The sequence below is a fragment of the Phaethon lepturus genome, unplaced genomic scaffold (genome assembly GCF_000687285.1).
Source record: "Phaethon lepturus isolate BGI_N335 unplaced genomic scaffold, ASM68728v1 scaffold10555, whole genome shotgun sequence".
Classification (NCBI taxonomy): domain Eukaryota; kingdom Metazoa; phylum Chordata; class Aves; order Phaethontiformes; family Phaethontidae; genus Phaethon; species Phaethon lepturus.
This window is the reverse complement of record NW_010542663.1, coordinates 8,773-29,292: the sequence shown is the minus strand read 5'-3', so window position 1 is coordinate 29,292 and position 20,520 is coordinate 8,773. Positions and strand designations below refer to the sequence as shown.

General features: G+C 36.8%; 1 protein-coding gene across 1 annotated transcript in view; it reads right to left on the bottom strand.

Annotated features, from left to right (window-relative positions):
* Nucleotides 1-238: 238 nt before the first annotated feature.
* XPOT (exportin, tRNA) overlaps nucleotides 239-20,520 on the bottom strand; it is a 25,895-nt gene continuing 5,613 nt past the window's right edge. Inside the window, exons 5-24 of the mRNA XM_010288102.1 lie at nucleotides 19,027-19,245; nucleotides 18,275-18,459; nucleotides 17,741-17,909; nucleotides 16,188-16,424; nucleotides 15,819-15,857; nucleotides 14,090-14,152; nucleotides 12,981-13,105; nucleotides 11,988-12,132; nucleotides 11,712-11,831; nucleotides 11,443-11,537; nucleotides 9,672-9,741; nucleotides 8,994-9,232; nucleotides 8,199-8,484; nucleotides 6,133-6,322; nucleotides 4,777-4,893; nucleotides 4,577-4,692; nucleotides 4,027-4,074; nucleotides 2,500-2,571; nucleotides 1,330-1,386; nucleotides 239-833 (exon numbers count right to left, since the gene is read on the bottom strand). Of these exons, the coding sequence (XP_010286404.1) occupies nucleotides 807-833; nucleotides 1,330-1,386; nucleotides 2,500-2,571; nucleotides 4,027-4,074; nucleotides 4,577-4,692; nucleotides 4,777-4,893; nucleotides 6,133-6,322; nucleotides 8,199-8,484; nucleotides 8,994-9,232; nucleotides 9,672-9,741; nucleotides 11,443-11,537; nucleotides 11,712-11,831; nucleotides 11,988-12,132; nucleotides 12,981-13,105; nucleotides 14,090-14,152; nucleotides 15,819-15,857; nucleotides 16,188-16,424; nucleotides 17,741-17,909; nucleotides 18,275-18,459; nucleotides 19,027-19,245 (2,619 nt within the window). The 3' untranslated portion in view covers nucleotides 239-806. The remainder of the gene's footprint in view (nucleotides 834-1,329; nucleotides 1,387-2,499; nucleotides 2,572-4,026; nucleotides 4,075-4,576; nucleotides 4,693-4,776; nucleotides 4,894-6,132; nucleotides 6,323-8,198; nucleotides 8,485-8,993; nucleotides 9,233-9,671; nucleotides 9,742-11,442; nucleotides 11,538-11,711; nucleotides 11,832-11,987; nucleotides 12,133-12,980; nucleotides 13,106-14,089; nucleotides 14,153-15,818; nucleotides 15,858-16,187; nucleotides 16,425-17,740; nucleotides 17,910-18,274; nucleotides 18,460-19,026; nucleotides 19,246-20,520) is intronic.

Below are 20,520 nucleotides of genomic sequence, written 5' to 3'. Positions count from 1 at the left end.
GAAATCTGTCTAGCCTGTTGACCCTACTGAAATATTGCAGTGAATGCAATTCCCTCTTTCTATCATCATCTTCCACATGCAAGACAGCAATACAATTTATTATCCAAGCATCAGAAAAATCATCAAGTTCTACTCAAATGCAACAGCCAGAAGGTTAAAGAAATCTGTAACTTCTAAAGATTCAGCCAAAATGATTTGAAGAGACTTAACATTTCACTGGATAAAAATTTTTTTTAATAAAAACATAGGACCAGGTGCTATTTTAAATGAAATCATTTATTAAACCAATCTGTTTCATAGGAGGTATATATATATTTTATCATTAAGACAACTTCAATGAAATGACTATCTACAAGAATGACTTCGATTGTTTTATTTTCGTGTCACCATACATGAACAAATGAATTTTATGTCTTATGAAAACATTTTACTCAGTATCAAAAATGTACACATTTTAATAACCATTGTTATGGTCTGAAGGGATTTTTACATTTAATTTCAAAAATAAGTGTCATTTCATTGCTGTATGTGTTACAGCATTAGCATAAATCATCCTATACATAATAAAAGTTTGTGTAGGTATACACTAATTTTTTATGTTGTCACATACCTTCATATTTGAGACACAAGTGGGGGATTTGCATTTCTCTTTTTTGTGAAAGGCTAAAATATGTACTGATGTAAGCACAAAGCAACATTTCTTAAAAACAAAACCAGTTTGGATGGCACAAGAGTTAGCGTTTTTATAAATTAACAACCAGAGTTCTGGATTATGGAAACAGGTACATGAGATTCCAGTACTTTCCTTAGGGCTTTGCTCTCTGGAAGAATACCTGTTAAATTTATTAAAAAAAACCATTAAGACAAAGGAAATAAAAGACACGGAATGGTTGAGGTGTAAGATAATTCATTTGACAGAGCTCATTTTCTGGTTTAACATACTGGTTAACACATTAGGTTCAAGGATGTGACTTGTGTTATTCAATTACACTCACACCGTCAAAAATGAAGCATTCTGACACATTCTCTACAATCACAGCATCACTTTTTTGCTATTTCAACTACTAAACATAAGCCACAAGAGTACCAAGCTATTGAGGAGATCACAAGGTGCTGAGGATAAATGACAATTCTACAGATGTAGGTTTGTTGTTGTTTGCTCCTTCTTGACAAACAACTGCATTTACTACTTAGAGATTCCCTACAGCTAAAAACTATTAAATACTCCAGTATTTCAATATTTCAGTTTTATTTCAGGTCACTACCACAACTGAATTGTGAAAAAGTTCAAATGGAATTAAAACCTATTTAAAGAAAAAAAATCTTTACCTTTAAGTAATTTTTAAAAACTTTAGCATCAGGCTGTTGAAGTGCTTGACAGAATTCCTGTAAGAGAGAATAAACAAATACAAAATAAAAGAAGCAACAAGACAACCTGAGATGTTAGGAACATATAGAATTCCTTGTATGTAAAGCCATTGATATTAGTAGTTTGTATTTTCGCCAATGTGCAGCCAAAGAAAAGCACATTATGGATAAAAAATCGTAATAGGCTATGACAGGCCAAGTACATTCTGAGGTTAAAAAAAAAAAATATATATATTTTCAGATACAGGATATCACATTCACTTTTAGCTGAATAGACAGAAACAGGACTATCTACAAAGACTGCAATCAAGGAGATTTAAACCTTTAAGTTTTCCAGTAACTTTTGGTGGCTTTGAAACAAATGCTTCAGGTGAACATGGATGCTTAAGTATTACGTACACTAGGTGACTCTAGATTACAGCAGAACATGTCTGTCACTTGAAAAAGTTATAATCTTAGGTCAGAAACCATTGGGACACCAGAAAGAGATAATACTGAATCCTTACATATATTTAAGGCCACTTAAAAAGTTTTACAGTTTAAGTCTTATAATTGTCTCTAATGCAGCAAACCTGATTACTATAGTATCCAAATTAGTTGCAATTAAAATTGAGCTGCCAGTGTTCATCTAACAATTTCTTCATGGCAATGCTTATGATATGGCTAGCAACACTTAATGTTGATACAATGGTCAGGTGTAAAGTTTCACTTATAGGAACCCTTTTACACTGCTCCAAAATAAGCACACAAAAACCCCACACTTAAAATGCTGCACATCATTTTTGACAGTAGAACCAGTGCTGTGGCTTAAATTTCTGTAGAGTATGGCCTTTATCATCACACCTTCTGTAAATTCAGCATTCTTCATTTTACTTTTGAGTTATTATTCTAAGTATTCTGATACTTTTTCCTGAAGTTAAAATTTGAATTAAAGAAGGAAGATGGCTTGGTCACATGCACTGGATTTTTTTTTTTTTTTTTTTGCAAGGTACTCTTGCAGAAACTTTACTCCTTACACTAAATTAATCTTATTCTGATATGCAATGGGTGTAGGAGGTTAACTTTGTCAGTATTCATTTTGTTCCCATTTAACATTTGGAGTTTTCCAAATGTTCTTTTAAAAATTCCTACCTGAATTATCTCAGGAGCTACTTGCAAAGAAGGCAAATACTCTTGCTGAAGATACTGAATGCACTCAGGACCCTAAAAAAAAGCAGTACACAATTTGTTCAAGTACATTTTCATACATATGGGAGGTCATAGCCTATACTGTATAGTACAGAAGAGTTTGGAAACAGGTGGACTATTTTACAGAGAAGTTATGCATGTCAAATACCAAATGTTCATGTTATTCTCAGCTGTTAACAAATAAAAAGATTTACCTCAACCTTGGCATTAATGATACTACTGCAATTGGGTATCTTTTGTTACATAACAGAAGAATGCACTGACAATTGCACTGAAATAAGAATTACAATACAGCCAGTGAGTTTGTGACATGTCAACTGTAAAAGTCAGTTATGTAGGAAGGTGGCCCTAATTTCACTATTTGACATGTAAAAAAAAATTTGGCAATTAGTATCTGCCAACTGCTTTACCATTCTGCTCCCACTGTGAAAATTACCAGCCAAGTACCCCTGAACATAGTGTTTCTCTTCTTGTAACATTGTGTAATTTACGGTGGACTAAACAGTAATAAAATGGAACTTCCAAACCTTTGAGAGCAGCAGACAGATCTGTTTTGGTTAACACACTACTTTGTTTTCTTTATCTGCATTTATCAGATATCTCTCATCACAAGAGGGATTACTGTACACTGGCAGTATACAAACATGACCCAATACAGCTACAAGGGGAAAGTGAATCAACTTTATTAATTCAGGCATAAGTTACCCTAGAACTAAAACATGGTATACAGTTCACGAGGGGAAGATTTCAGATAGTTTTCCTATAATTGTAATGGCAGTGTTAAAAGAAACAGTAATTGTAATAGGAATTTATTTCATTTACCAAAGCTTGATTTCCTACAGATTTCTCTCTTCATTGCTTTGGGGGGAAAAAAGGAGCAAACTCAGAGGCTCTCCTCAAATAAATGCAATCTCTTCTCTGCCAGCTTATAAAATAACTTCTTCAAATTTTCATGTAGTTGTGACTTTTACTTGCATTTGACAGAAAAGTTAGCCAGCAAGTTGAAGGGTATAGCAGGAAACAGTAACAAACATAGAAACTGTTTGGTTTCTCATGTAAAAACAGAAATACGCTGTAGTGTTTTAGTCTTTAGACAATACAAAACTCATTTTCTTCCCAAAAATGTTTTGATGTGTATGAGACTAGATTGAAAAAGAAACCTTTCATTTTTGTAGAAGTACTGTATAGTACTCTGCAATCTCTAACTGCTCTTTTATGTCAGTTTAAGTACTACACTGAAAAGTGGAAGAACACCAATTGATCAATTAAATACAGTAACAATCAAGTGAGCAGATTTTTCTCCTTAATGAAGAGTCAGTATTTTCCAGTACATTAGCAAAAGGTCGAACTACTGGATCATGTATCTCCAGTAGAGAAGTAATTCACCCTAGTAAGTACCTCATTTTTAGAAATTGAGCACCAGAAAGAAACCTGCAAGAGTTATTCCCTGCAAAGTGTTATGAAGCTTACCCTTTTGAGATGAATTGTTTTTAACGTCACTGCACATTCTGATAAAGCCTGCAATGTAATACATAACATTAGACTGTTTGATTAGTCTATTGGTTAAGTATTTGAAGCCAAAGAACTTAACAAGGCCCAGAACAAGGGCTAGTTCATGCCATTATTCCCTCATCTTCCCCACACACAATGCTAACTGAGCCTCAACCTTCCAATTTTTGTTCCACTCTAACCAGAAAGATTTGTCACCACTGAACCCAAAATGAACTAAAGAACAGCCACCTGTATGTGTTCACTTTCACTGAACATTAGTTAATAAGTAATATAGGTCAATGTTAAATACTCAGATCTGCAATTCTCTAGCTTGATTTTAAGTATAGGTGAACTACAGAATACAGTACTGCAATATTCAGTAATTAATCAACCAGGTATCTCAATAAAAAACATAAGGGATTTTATCTGTGAGGTGACAACCTTTGATACCACATGGCCACTCTAGGTTTCTTAGCTTGCACCTGCCTCACAAGAATGAAAGCAAAAAAAAAAAGTCTATAATACACACCAACACTGTCTGGGCATCTGCTAAGTCAAACGTTTGCTTCAAAGGTGCTAAGAAGCATGCAGGAACAATGTGCTTGTAGACAAAGTCTGCAAAACCTACTGGTCCATCTTTACCTCCTGAAAAGAAAAGTAACATTCCATGTTCTATTATTGCTTCATGGTTGTTAGCAGCTGCAAGGAATTATGGAAAGACAGTCTTACCCCAAAGCTCCACCAACTTAGAAAGAATAATAAAACAAGTCTTCTGTGCAATAGGATCTGGGTAATCCACTGCTCCTTGAATGACAGTGAACAACACACGCTCCACGTTCTCTGCACCTTAAACATATTAAAATGAGCTTGTCATTTCAACTTGCAGCCAGAAATGTTTCTGTACTCTTACACTATTTCATATAAATACTCACCTGGAAGATATGCTTCAACTTCAGAATAGCTCTTTTTTGCACAAGTCTCAAATATTTTTGGGAAGTTTGGCCTATGATGCAAGACAACTCTTACTTAGGTTATAATTGCGTGTTTGTGGTGGTTTTTTTGTTTGTTTTGTTTCGGTTTTGTTTCATTTGGTTGTTTGTTTTTTTTTTTTTAAAGTTTGGAGATTTTAAGTGCTCTTCTGGCCTTTAATACACACAAAGGTGAGGGGTGTACTTTGACCTGCTTACAAATACAAGTTTTCTCCCTCTATCCAAACCTGGCAGAGTTAATTAAAACTCAGCGGCACTGAAGTGGTTTGCTTATCTTGCAATACATGGAAAGATGTTTTTATCACACTCCAAATTTCTGTGCTGCATCTACACTTATTTGTGGTTCTTGGCTCATCACAACTACCAAAGTGCTTTCTTTCAAGAAAGCTCTTGCTACTTCTTAATGACACCCTTTCCTTTATCACAGGTATTACCATCATTTTAGGATAGGGGGAAGGAAGTCTGAGCTCCACCTATCAGGTGAGTCACTTTAAAACTTCTCAAGTCCCTAGCCATTTTGATACAGTACAAACCGAGAGAATTACTTAAAGAATCAAGCAACTGGACATTCAATTTCAAATTCCTGCTATAAAAAACCACTGATTTGGATTAGTCCATTAAGGGTGAGAAAAACCTGTTAACTATATATATATACATCATATGATGCCTTCTACCATAGATAACAAGATCAGGTGATAGTAATAAAAAAATTGCAGTAGTTACTGATGTGTTCTTCAGAAAATGAACACCACAATGAATACTGGCAGATGTGAGTGGACTTGCCCAACAGTTTGAACATCGCTGAACATTGTTATATATTGCCGATTCACCAGTCAAATACAATGGTGCACGAAGAGGTATTATATACCATTCTTCTCCTTATAGACACAGTGATCACATATAAAGTGAAAAGATCAATAGGAAGAATATGCCTATTATAGCTGGATTTCACAAACCCAAATTCTTGTGCAATGGGTAAGTTGAATATTGTATTTACATTATTCCATTCTACCTTAGCACAGTTAGTAGTACTCGACAGGAAATAGGTTAATGATTTTAGTAGACAAAACATAGATGAGAACAACCATAGCACTACCTTGATTAGCTATGACTTCACTCATTCCACTGCCAGTTACTGTCTGCAGAAAAGCAAAGTAACTTCTCCGTAACATTTGTTTTTCTAAAGCAGCAGACTGGTCATTTTCTTCTGCTGGAAGGAGCAACACCTCAAAAATAGCATGAAGTAGTGGCATAAACATCTGCTGCAGAAAAGGTGAAACCTGTGTCTGTGGAGATTGGAAGAGGGTATCAACTGAAACAGTTACAGAAACTGAACATTTAGAAATTAAAACTTAACAGCTTGTTACAATCCTCAGCTTTGATTCACCTTTAAAGTTAGTATTTTCATGTACCAACTATTTATAACAAAGTGAGTCACATCATTACCATGAGCATTACTGCATCTTGACTGACACATGACCTATTTCAAGCCTTTTGCACAAAAATATCTAGCCCTATCTAGTCTCATTTTGAGTAGGAACAGAAGCTTTTCCAGGATTTTTCACCCTTCTATTCAGACAGACACTGTTTCAAATTCCCTGAAATATCAGGGGGGGTTATTGTAAAACCACCATAGCTACAGAAAACACATCTCTAAGATGTTAGAGCTGGAAGCAGGCCACCTTTTGTAGCACATGTCTTTAAAGACTGCTTAAAGAAAAAAGTTTTCTTAATCTGAAATACTTCTGGCATTACAGATTAAACTTGTCATTTATGTCCTATTTGAAGTGAGAAATATATGTAAGGACACTAAATTAGTTGACCACTTATGAATTGAAAAACTGACTGCGTGTGCTATTCAGCCACACCCTAGAGTTCCATAAAGAGGCTACTCAGATGTTAATTTCTTAATGCTTAAGCAAGGTTTTATCTTGAATACTTTGAAGATACAGTAAAGAGAATATTAAGGGTGAGACTATGGAAGCTAGAATCTTTATATGAACATATTGTAATAAGAATGGTATGGTATCGTGCAAAGCTAAATATTACACCTGAACATGGTATTTGTCCAGTCTTGCTCCTGTGACTTCTTTTTACCTTCTTCACCGTACAGACTATTTTTAATTATCTACTGTTATCTTGAATTGCTTTTAGCGTAACTTGCTAAAAGGACTACAGTAATAAGTCTTCCAAATCTCTGAAATAGTTGATTTTTCAAAATCCCTTCTCTCTGCTCTGCAGAGGGGGATATACCAGAGGTTCACATGTTAGGTTCACACAGGTATATTATGGCTGTGTTCTTCTGCTCACAAAAATGCACTTCTCATCACTTTTAGTAATTTTAATTTTGCATTCCGCTGAAACACTTAAGTCCACTTAAAGGACTTCTTAACCTTCTCATACAACCAATGAATTTCCTACCCCATTCACAACACTGCAATATTCTTGTGGCAGCTCCAGGCAATGAACCACCAGTAACAGGTAGTAACTTTGTATATTTCATTGACTTTGCATTTAAACTGTTCAAAACTAGGAAGCTCTCCAAGGCTACACTTCAAGAACCTGTGCTAGATAATCAGTTGATGGTCCTACTCCCACTTAATGCATCTTATGCCTGCATTTCAAAACCTCCATATTTGTCAACCTAGTTTGACTAAAAATGCATGAAGCCTCAGTGTACATTTTTACGTAATACCACTGCGTTGAGATCTTGTAAATCAATATTCTTCCCTGTACGCGCATCTGATATTTCTGTACCTTTGTATGCCCTGGAAATCTCATGGTAAGAAATTTAAAAATTCACTTCACAGTTTGCATAGTTTGCAATATTAGCTTAACACGTCAGTGGAGGGCACGAAGTTAATTATGTCAATAAAAAAATAACTGTGCTGCAAGCAGTATTTTATTTTAAAATATTAAACGCAAAAATTTAGAAACAACATAAAATTCTGAGACTAATTGGAGAAAAAACACTCATTTAATCACTGCAAGTCCAGCGACGTATGATTGTTGTTGAAGACTATGTTTCCCAGTAGCAGGCTTAGTAATATACTTATTTATTAATTGAGAAATAAATTTCTGACACACAGCTATTTTTCTGGAACGAGAAAAGAGAAGGCATCAGCAACACTTTGACCCTGAAGAGCTTATGCAATATCATACCTTAAACTTAGCTGTTATTTGGTTTATAAGAGGAATGAATTCTTGAAGATCTTTTGCTTCGCAATCTTTAAGCATGTGTTCAGAGGCAGAAGGAATGAACGGAAGAACTTCTTCCTCTAGACAAATAATCATGCGGTGAAGGAAAGTGCGGACACCACTTCTCAGAACTTCCTTTTGTAATGGACAACTGAGAGCTGGCAAAAATGTTTGTAAGCAGTCCAGATAAACCTCTGAGCAGCCACATTGTTTTACAGTTTGCTTATTGCTGAAAGCCTTGCTGGTTCGGCTGTAAAAGCGATACACCAAGTTTTGTAAGATCACATTCCAATATAATGAAGAAGCAGTAACACTGAAGATAACATATACTTTAAAACCCATGCACTAAACTAGAAGATTACATTTCATGAAATGGGAGCCAAACAGTGGAAGTAATGGACAGAATTACTTGATATGAAGTAGCTACACTTTGGCAGTTTTTGGAGAATTAAATTCTAACAATTTAGGAACAGCATATGATTAGAATAGCTCCATACTATTCTTTGAGGAAGGGAATAGGTCTTCATATAATGGTTCATTATAAACCTACTCAATATTTTCTGTATCAACATGCATAGCAGCCTTTTCTAAGAGGACTTAACTCATTTTCTGTGCTACCGTAAGAAATTCTACAACCACTGATGATTTTCTAAGTCAGTAAAGCACAGGCAGAACCTCAGCCCCTCCTCCCAATAAATCCTTTATATTTCCCTTTTACTCAAACCAGAAACACGCACAGAGTCACTGTGCTGTACCTACCTAGCAAACCCAACGGCATGATTGAGGCAGTCAGCCAGTGCCATCTGTCTGTCCTCATCTTGTGCCATCATCAGTTTTTCTAACAATACTTTGAACTTCTCCATCAGCGGAGTCAACAAATTCCTCATTAGAACCTGTTTTCTTTCTGCAGAGTATTCGCTGTTAACTATTAATACTCCAGCTGTTTCATAAATGAAAAGTTGATCATCACTGCTCAACAGAGCCTGGTAACCATTTTCCTAAAATGGAAGATAACAGGCTTAATTTACTAAATGTCCTTTATCAAACTTGTCTTCTCAAAGTTTGAAGATACTATTCCTTCTTTAATCATGCCTAAGTAATCTCTACGGTACAGTTATAATAGTTTTATTATCTTCCTACTTAAGTAGAATTGTCAATTACAAGTAAAAACATAGTTGAGGGAACAACTGTTTTTATACAATTCAGATAGCCTATATATACACCCATCTCTAGCCTATGCTCCCAGAAACCCACATAAGCAAGATTATTAAAATTAGGTACAAATGTAAGCATGTGAGTGATCTCACACCAAAAAAGCAAGACAATTACTTCTGTTTAAATGCTTCTGTGTTAAGCTTACAATTCAGTAAGTACTCGGGCACACAGATGAGTAACTGCAAGCCTTATTCACTATAAAAACCTGCTGTAAATACTCACAGGAGGAGAAAGTTCCAGCAGGTCTTGTATTCTATTCAGAACATCTTCAATAAAGGGATTCATTTGCTTACTGAAGTAAAACACAAGTACATAACACTATTTAGAAGTGTGTGCATTTTTGCACATTTCCTGGTATTTTATTTAAGCTGTAAAACTAGACACTAAACTACCTTCTCAGTATAGACCTCCCCTTTAAGTATAAAAGCACTGTTGTAGTAAAACATGGCTTACAGATATGGTGCTTGTGGTAGGCCAAATAAATACATGGCACAGTGGGAAATAAATATTTCCTTTTTTCCCCTCATTTTATTTAAAAAAAAAAAAGCATGAATAGCCTCAGTCATCATATTTTCCTTAACAGTTGAAAAATAGGATCCTTCTGACATCTGAACCATCTTGGAGCTTTTTCTGCCTCTACATTAAATACATGCCTGTGAAATAAGACCAATAGGACAGGACTGTTTGAAGGGCTCTAATACACCAAGTAAACTTCATCACTATGAATTCCATAAATATTCAGAATTTGATCAGCGATAGGAATAGTTACTCTTGGGAGTCTCCAGATCCTCAGTAAGTTTGCAGACGACACCAAGTTGGGTGGGAGTGTTGATCTGCTGGAGGGAAGAATTCTCTGCAGAGGGATCTGGACAGGCTGGATCGATGGGCAGAGGTCAACTGTATGAGGTTTAACAAGGCCAAGTGCCAGGTCCTACACTTGGGTCACAACAACCCCATGCAACACTACAGGCTTGGGGAGGAGTGGCTGGAGAGCTGCCCAGTGGAAAAGGACCTGGAGGTGCTGGTTGACAGCTGGCTGAACATGAGTTAACAGTGTGCCCAGGTGGCCAACAAGACCAACAGCATCCTGGCCTGTATCAGAAATAGCGTGGCCAGCAGGACTGGGGAAGTAATGGTTCCCTGTACTCAGCACTGGTGAGGGTGCACCTCAAATACTATGTTCAGTTTTGGGCCCCTCACTACAGGGAATACATTGAGGTGCTGGAGCATGTCCAAAGAAGGGCAACGAAACTGGCGAAGGGTCTACAGCACAAGTCTTAAGAGGAGCAGCTGAGGGAACTGGGGTCACTTAGTCTGGAGGAAAGGAGGCTCAGAGGAGACCTTATCACTCTCTACAACTACCTGAAAGGGGGTTGTAGCCAGGTGGGTTTTGGTCTCTTCTCCCAAGTAACAAGAGATAGGACAAGAGGAAATAGCCTCAAGTTGCACCAGGGGAGGTTGAGATTGGATATTAGGAAAAATGTCTTCACCGAAAGGCTTGTCAAGCATTGGAACAGGCTGCCCAGGGAGGCGGTGGAGTCACCATCCCTAGAGGTATTTAAAAGACGTATAGATGTGGTGCTTAGGGACATGGTTTACTGGTGGACTTGGTAGTGCTAGGTTAATGGCTGGACTTGATCTTAATGGTCTTTTTCAACTTAAATGATTCTATGGTTCTATTATATGATCCACTCACTCTCAGCTCTGCTCACTGAGCAAAAGCAGGACAGACATTTACATTGTTGATCAGTTCTAACATTTAATCAAAATAAGCTAAGCATCTGTATTAAAGTTCTTTGTTCTGCGACAAATTTTTCCACTGCTACCTTAGTATTACACAATAGGACAACCCTGTTAGAGCACTGTTTTGATATATTATTTCAATGAAGTCCATTTGAAGCCAAGCCTGTTTCAGTAACAACTGTAATGTACAGAAGGGCTATGTAGATTAAATTCAGTGCAACTTGGATACATTTGTAACAGCTTTACTCACTTAAGAGACTTGACAAATCTGGAAAAGAGGTAAGCTGTTCGACTTCGTACTTTGGGACTTGTATGGCGAAGACCACGGTGATCTAAAAATGCCATCTGCAATCAAGAAAGTATCTCAGTCTTAGAATCCCTAAACAAGGGCAGGGAGGGGGGAGATAATCATCCAACAATTTAAGAAACCTAGCTTCCTTAGTAACCTTCAGAAAATAAGAAAGTTATAAGACTAAGTTCTTTAGACTTATCTCATCAGAAATGTGAAATGAAACTTACTAGAACAGTTGGAATGTGCTGAGGTTCAACAGCAAAGAATTTTTCGTATCTAACCACTGTTTCAAAGAATTCCAGGGTCACTGATGTATGTTGATAGGCACTAACACCAGAAGTCACCAGCTACAAATAAAAGCATTAGCAAGTTAGTATTTTAGCAATTTATAACACCAAACTTCAACATAAGTGATGTGCTGATAATCAAGATGAGCCATTTGAACGGGAATGTTCCACACTTTATTAGCATTTTTAAATAGCTCCCAAAACACACATGCATACCGTTCTCATCATGTCTTGTAAAGCCGTAGCTTTTGTAACATCACCAGAGAAGTGAGCACCATGAGATACAGGAAGAGCCTCAGCCAACATATACAGCAGCCTTATTGCTACTTCTACTTCCATAAATCGTGTAGTCTGCCAATTCCTAGAGAAAGAATACGAAGATCACGTTAGTCTGTAGTAGCTTATGAAATAATCACAGTTCCGCCATGTTATTATTTTCTTTTCAGCTTTCTTCAGATGCACAGCATAAAAAAAAGTAGATTTAAACCAAGAAAAACACTGTAAGACCTAGGCAGTCTTTCAGGATGCTTCTGGAAGAGTTTATCCACAAATACAGCACATCTCTATCAGAGTGCTACCAATTTTCTTTTACCAGTTTCAACTCAAAAGCTACACATTTCTTGAAGTGCTTATTTAGGTACAAAACCACCTACTATGATGCGTGGACGAGCCATTCAGTGTTACTGAAAAAGACGGCTCACTGAAGAGCAAGGTACAAGGAAGTCACCGACAATACTAGATTCCTATTTGTATACATTCAACTGACCTCCTAGTCAGGCAACTAGTAATAACGTTTTTTCATTTCTATGCCTAGTTTGCAAGATTGGTTCTGCTCTTTTTGTAAAAAATACTTTTGTTTCTTTTCCCTATCCAACCTTGGTTTTCTGATAGCAGTAACACATAAAATTATTTGCCACAGTTCATAAGCATTTCCTTAAGGTGTAAAGTGAACACCTGCCCAAATGGCTGTTGCTGTGTAGGTACATGAAAGTTCAGCAGACATTGTCAGGGAAAAAAGAAATAGCTGCCATTTAAGCAGCTGAGTAAAAGATTGTACAAAGTCATATTTATCATGAAGTTTTAACAAGCTTATTCTATCAATTGGCTTCACCTTGCTAGATCACATTTATGTCCATTACAAGCTCTGACAGTTACAAAAGGCAAAAAAGCCAAGGACATTGTGTAAACAAGTTTAACCACCCAACTTACTGAAGTGTAGTGTTAAAAACTCTGCGGACAGACGCCAACAGTAACTCTGGTGAGACCTGAGCAAGTCTGTCCAGCAACAGTTTCAGCTGTTTTCTGTACTCCACAAACATTGCTTCATCTTCACCCTACAAAACACTTGTGTCAGTAAAGCCCATATTTTCATGCTTAAGTTCACCCACAAGTTTTAGACAATTACACCTGAAACAATGACGTATACATACAAGAACAGTATAACACGCTCAGAGACTTCAATAATGCTCACCCTATGCTCTTGCAACATAACAGCAGGCTCCTTTTCTTGGCTGGTTGTAATATGTTCAAATCCACTGCATTCAGTCCAGAAACATATTAAAAAGGCTTTCCAAACTGAAAACTAGCCAAAAGTACAAGAAAGAAAATGCTCTTGGCAAAGCCTTATTGACCCAATTCTTGAAAATTGACTCACTCTTCAGTGATTTTCTTTTTCATATTCTAGCTTAGTTTTAAAATTAAACTGACAGAAACATTTATTATGGACTGCGTACAGTTTAATTTAACCTTTTAAGACTATAGCTCTCCAAACAGCCTGGAGCAAAAGTAAGTCTAACATATTCAATCATTATTGCTGGCTGACAGAGACATACGCATGGGAGGAAAGTGAAATCAAAGACCTTCCACCTCCTTTAGCTTATTTTTGCAGAGGTTTGACCATCTGAAGTAGGTCAAGCAGCATCTCTTAAAAAGTTTCATTACACAATATTTCTCAAATCTTTCTGCAAGACAGAAGTGATGTGCAGAAACATGCAAACTCACACTGAACAAGTCAGCTCAACAGCTATGTTTAGCTGACATCACAGCTGTATTTGTCTAGGAATAGATCTGCACAAATGCAGCCAAAAGCAGTCTGTTAACTGAACTGGCTTGGATATCCCTTTATTATGTTGTTTTGTCCTATGCAGACATGCCTAGAGGTTAAAAAAAGCCTTTCAACATAGGAAAAAATTTCAGCCTATAGACCTTCCTACCTTCAAATCCTCAGTCTATGAAAAATATGAATTTTAAAAGCGTGAGCAAGTTTTACTATATGTAGTTTAAGTTGCATTTGTCTGTTTATTCATTTAACACAATACCTCATTTTCAAAATTATATTCTTCATCATATGTCAACTTCTTCATAACAGCCAACATGATTGCCTAAGATTAAAAACAGAACTGTAAGTGTAGAAGCAGGCAAGTGATCAATGTTTACAAATATTTTAATCCCATTTGAATTATTATTTTCAGAGGTTTACCAGAAGTAACAGTCCAAATTAAAACAGATGAATTATATCCAAACAGCACACAGATGCCATTCCAGATACACAGCATAGATGACTTTGAGCTCTCAGTCTCTGACAGTATTATCTGGCTTTGTTTCCTGCTTGTAACCTGTGCTGTTCAGTGTGCATTGAAAACATCAGTTAAGAATTTAAAATGTGATCCTGCTCACGAGAAAAAAAACCTCTTTGGGACTTCAAATAAAAATTCCCTTTTTCCCTGTTCAAATATAGAACAAGTTGAAAGTTGAGAACTTCTCAGGTGCAAAAATTTAAAGGAATGCTGCTAAGCACAAAATGTAAAGCTTAAGACAGACCACAGTAAGATTTAGACTACATCCAAATACTGTCTTATTATGAGTTGGATGAAAGAAGAAAGGTTGGTATGACCGCTTCTCAGTTTTAACACAAATCCTCAAGTGAGGATAAAATTAAGCTCAGTAGCATTAAGAAATAATTATAACACAAAGTTCTTCAGTATGAAAGCAAGTTTAACAAAACAATAGATTTCAGGACAGGAACACATTCAAATTTTAAGTGTCTTAAGTGCACTGCAGTAGTAATTTCCTTTGAACCAGTTATAAGAAAAAAGACACAGTAACAAAAATAAAAAGATTCACTGGTGTTACCAAGCTTCTCTTATTGTGTTACCTCATCCAATTTAAACAGACATTAGGCAAAACCATATAGATAGATAATCTAGACCACAGTTATCCAAACTCAGCTTTTCATGTTAGAACTGGTACAGAATTCAGTTTCCTTTGTAAAAGAAAAGGAATCACAGCTGTCAGCTGTATGAATTTACAAAATACCTGCACCAATCTAACCAGTTCAACATCTAAATTAGTACATCCACACTGGTGCAGAACAGTCATAGGGAAAAAAGGTTTAAAAAGGACTGTGCTGAAAAAAAAACCAAAACAAGTTTACTACCTCCAAAACGGGACAGAAACCTTATTTATTAAACTTCATGCTTTGCATACAAACTTAAGCTTACGTATAAACTCAAGCTCAATGTGGAGTTTAATGTAATGCTTAACATATAACAGTCATTGTAAGTACAACTGTTATATTTGAATTGCAGCTTCTTTCACAAGTTTAATTTATGATACTATCCAAGGGTTGAATTTTATGACAACCCTTCCCATGCTTTTTCCAATCCTTTGGAATTAGGGCAGGTTTTAATAAAAATACAAAGCTTCAGGGAAAAAAAAGAAAATGTTCTTCTCTCTTGATTTAAGGACGTTCTATCAACTGTACAGGCTGTACAGGAGCTTACCAACATATCCTTGAGCTTTGCTTGGGAAGACCAGCTCTAAATTAGCTTTCATCTTCATACACAATTTAATATAGGTTTACTATTTAAAGAAGCAGCTGTAGCTACTTAGCAGAAAATGGAACATACTGTCCTTACTTTTAAGTCTTCCCTTTTAATTAGTCACACACATTTTAGGCATATAAATAAAACATGATTTGTTTTCAGCAAAATGAAAAATTCTGACTCAACGTGTTCTTGAAAAAATCTGTAGTAAAAGAAAACTTACCTCCACATTAGCTTTTTGTTGGTCTGAAAGTGCAGAAAGCTGTAAAAGAAATTTCAAGTGTTATTTTTTGTACAGTAACTCCTTATTACTGTCTAATAGGAAAAGACACGTTTGCTTTTCTAACAGCCGTATGATCCACAAGCCTTCTTTCTACTTAATGCAAGATTTAACCCAATTCCTTCAGATTTCTAAACCTTATAGAAATAGCATGACCACAGCCATTAAAGATACTGAACGCTAATCAGTCAAAAAACCGACTTTGCAAGTCAGCTTGCAAATAGGGTAAGATTGATATATTTCCCACAAAAAAAAAAAGATCAATCTAAATCATATGTCAAAAAGTGTTAAATTGAAGCCAGACATATTTACTTGTTTCAAGATGTGAAGGTAGTCATAACAAAAGCCAATGATATTAGATGAGATGTCATCATCTTCATGAATTAGCAGTTGCAACATTAGGGCCACTTTTGCTTCAATAGCTTGCAGAGTGTCTTGAGCACTCTTCATATCACCATTTTTTATCAGTTTAGTCCAACTAGCTATTAATGCTTGCCCCATCCCATTGACCAGCTTAGAAAATCTGGCAAGAAAATCCACATCATCTTCCTGCAAGAAAAGACATCAGATTAAAAATACTAGCAGAGGTCATGTTTAAATGACATGAGCTCACAGACTGCACTATCCATGTCTAATATGTAGAAGAAGCAAAACCAACATTTGTCTTCTAGATGGAAAGTACAATTGGCTGGTTCGTTTTCCCCAGGGAATGGAGAGAGAAAAATTAAAGCAATGCCAGATTTGGCTGTCTTCCATTATACAACAGTAGCTTGCTTCATCTCTTCAGATTAGTTTGTTTCTCTTTTTACTTTACAGCAAGAAGCAGGTTCAAAATAAAAGCAGAAGCACATACCTACCATAAATTTTAGGCTGTATAAGAGGAAAATCTTTTTATGGGAAAACTTCAAAGAATTAACAGCTGTAGCTCACTTCAGAAATACTGATAACGAGTAACTTTCAGTACTGCCTGTAAGAGTGAGTTAATATTAAATATTTATGGCTTGCTTTTGCAGAAATACATTGATCAGAATCGAGAAACACCGCTAGACCAGTCACCCCAAACAGATGCTTTGCTCCCTGCCATAACTGTACAAAAGCAGAAGAATAACGTCTTCCTCAGAGAGACTGAGGTAAGATTTTTAGAACACCTCCTGAATTGATGAATACACGTTTTCTGCATTCTAGTAGGAATACAAATTTGACAAAGGCTTCAAGATGAGGAGATAACTGCCTTGCAGTTAAGGACTACAGCTTCGTAAGGACTGGTTCTTCTTTCTCCATGGCAGGTAGCAAATAGCTGTTCTTTAAACACTGCAATTGCCAGGGAATGTGGGTTTGGTTAGTAAGTATTTTTTTCCAGCTTACAGGTAAGAATTTCAAGCCTCATGTCTGACGGTGCAGACATGCAGAACAGCATGTGTGCCCTTAAGAAAGCTCTTTCTCATACCTAATTATGCACAGCTGATCTAATGTCTCACTCAAAAAAACCTCTACCTTGGCTACAATACCTATTACAGAATCATTCAAAAGAGAAGATTCAAGGCAACGAAACATAGAAGCAGCATTAACAGTAAGCATAACATGCTTTAGGAGAGGAACAGAGGACTTAAATAATACCTTGCTTCCAAAACAAAAAACTCATGCTGAGGACAAAGTCCAGTGTGTTTTAAATGAATAAAGAAAATTAACAGCTTGTTATTAATATAAGTATAAGAAAAGTGTAAGAAGTGTTTAGCTTTGATGCAGAAGCACAACTAACTCTCCCTAATCTGTGGACTTAGTTTTACAGTTTTCTGTTTATTTGCTTATTTAAGAACTGCCATAAACCTATGACTCATTCCTATTGTAAAAATCAATATACAAACCTGATCAATACTGAAGAGGCCAGCAGACTGCAATACTTGACATAGAGATTCAACCAATTTTGTTTTATCAATTGGATCCATTCCTTTATTTACAATTTCAAACAAACAGTCACAGGCTTCTTCCCGGAGAACTTCCACAGACATGTGACCTAGCAGCATATTTATAAACCTTCAAAGAAAAAAAAAGTTTATTTTTATATGTACACTGTAGCGTCTTATAAAAGCTTTATATTATTTGTGTGCATATTTGCAATGGTTTCTTTTTATAAGACAGTTTTAAAGTCTATTGTACTGACTAAATCCAGCATTTTATACATTTTGAGGAGAACCCTGCAAACTGTGTAGGTCTATTTTGGACCTTACATCAGCTTGGCTTGCAAAGTCAATCACTCTACTAAAAAACCAAAGTCTCCAAAGATTTGAATATAATTAAAGTCATTTTTCAAAGATCAGTTTTAAGTCTGTTTCACAGAAATACAGTCAGCACACTACCAAGGTTGTTTTTGCAAAGATATTCCATCAAAAAAACCTTACCTTTCATTGGCTATCAGGCTCAAATCTATCCAGGATACATAAGCTCCAACTACTTCAAGGCACTGGCATGTCAACTCTGAGTTATTATATTGATAGTTTTGTAGGATTTGGTACCACGATTCCACCAAACTTGGAATGCACTGTTCCCTCATAGTATCTTTTAATAAGGTGTTCCTACGAGCCTCCTATCAATACAGCAAAATGATAAATCAGTCTTGTCATGCATTAGCATCTTGTCAAATTAGTAGCATTTTTGTATCCACTACCAGACACCACTTGTCCAAGTAAGATAAATAAATCAGAAACCCAAAAAGAGAACATTTTTTTCTCGCAAGAAATGAAACCAAAATACACTAGTTTTCACTGTTTTTTAATACCACAATGCCTAAACACCAAAGAAAGGCAGACAATGGGGAAAGTCTTTAGATTATCAAATGGAGTTTTGATGTTAGGACTCCTTAAAATTGGCACTGGAAGAAATTAACATTTTAAAATGAGTCAGTCTAACATTAAAGTGGATAACTCGGTCCAGTAGTTTTTCTTTGCTAGCTCTTCGAGCAAAAAATACATTAACTGAGAAGTATGAAATCATAAAAAGCATTAAACATATGGCTTTTGGATCTAAACGACCTAACGAGCTGCCTTAGAGAAAGTAGGAAAAAAAAAAAATCTCTGTAAGCCTTCTGCTCTCGTTAAAGTAAATGAGCTTTTTGTAAGTCTAAAACAAATGTTAATGCAAAATAATAACTTGCCTCTGATGTATGAACAACATCCCGGTCTACCAGCTCAGCATCAACAGCCATCAGGATTCTGAGATACATATCCACACCTCGTGGATTAAGGTCAACTACTGATAGAACATCAAAAAAAAACTTGGGCCATTTTGTAAGATATTCAGTAACAAAAAGCAATGCAAAGACCTGTGCTGCTTTGTTGCGAATAAAAGTCTTCTCAGGCTGGGGATTCAGCATCTGGTAGAAACAAGATATTTTATTTGTATAAACTTACTAAGTTAGAGAAGAATCACATGCACTTGTTGATCTCTGTATAGTGATTAACGTACTATCTGTCTTCCTGGCTGAGATCAATAAAAAGCCTTACCTTTCCAAGGTTTTTGAAGAAAATCTAGCTTCTCTGAAACAGAGAAAACATTCTCTCTGGGTGATACAACAGTCCTAAGCCTTTCATTCAGTACTAAGACATAAGAATCATAGAACAGAATCATAGAATAGTTTGGGTTGGAAGGGACCTTTAAAGGCCATCTAGTCCAACCCCCTTGCAATGAGCAGGGGCATCTTCAACTAGCTCAGGTTGCTCAGAGCCCAGTCCAATCTGACCTGGAATGTTGCCAGAGATGGGGCATCCACAACCTCTCCGCACAACTTCTGCCAGTGTTTTACCACCCTCGCTGTGAAAAAGTTATTCCTTTATATTTAGTCTAGATCTACCCTCTTTTAGTTTAAGACCATCACCCCTTGTCCTGTTGCAACAGGCCCTGCTAAAAAGTCTGTCCCCACCTTTCTTATAAGCCCCCTCCCTTTAAGTACTGAAAGGCTGCAACAAGGTCTTCCCAGAGCCTTCTCTTCTCCAGCATGAACAACCCCAACTCTCTCATCCTGGCCTCATAGGAGAGGTGCTCCATCCCTCTGATAATTTTTGTGGCCCCGCCCTCTGGACCCACTCCAACAGGTCCATGTCTTTCCTGTGCTGAGGGCTCCAGAGCCCAGTACTCCAGAGCAGTATGCCCGGTGGGGTCTCACCGGGACAGAGCAGAGGGGCAGAGTCACCTCCCTCAACCTGCTGGCCACACTTCTTTGGATGCAGCTCAGGATACGGATGGCCTTCTGGGCTGTAAGCACACACTGCCGGCTCACATCCAGCTTTTCATCCACAAGCACTCCCAAGTCCTTCTCCGCAGGGCTGCTGCTCTCAATCCCTTCATCCCCCAGCCTGTATTGATACCAGGGCTTGCCCTGACCCAAGTGCAAGATGCTGCACTTGGCCTTGTTGAATCTCATGAGGTTCACACAGGCCCATTCCTTGAGCTTGTCCAGGTCCCTCTGGATGGCATCCCATCCCTCAGGAGTCTCATTAAGTGTACTATTCAGAGACTAAAAGCTAATTTGTCACTTTGGTGAAAAGAATAAATAAGAACTTCCAAAAAAACAAGTCACAGTCCTCTTTTAGCTAGCTTGTGCCTATGTTAGATGTTAGCTTTAAGAATTGTAAAGGAAGTTTCTCCATTT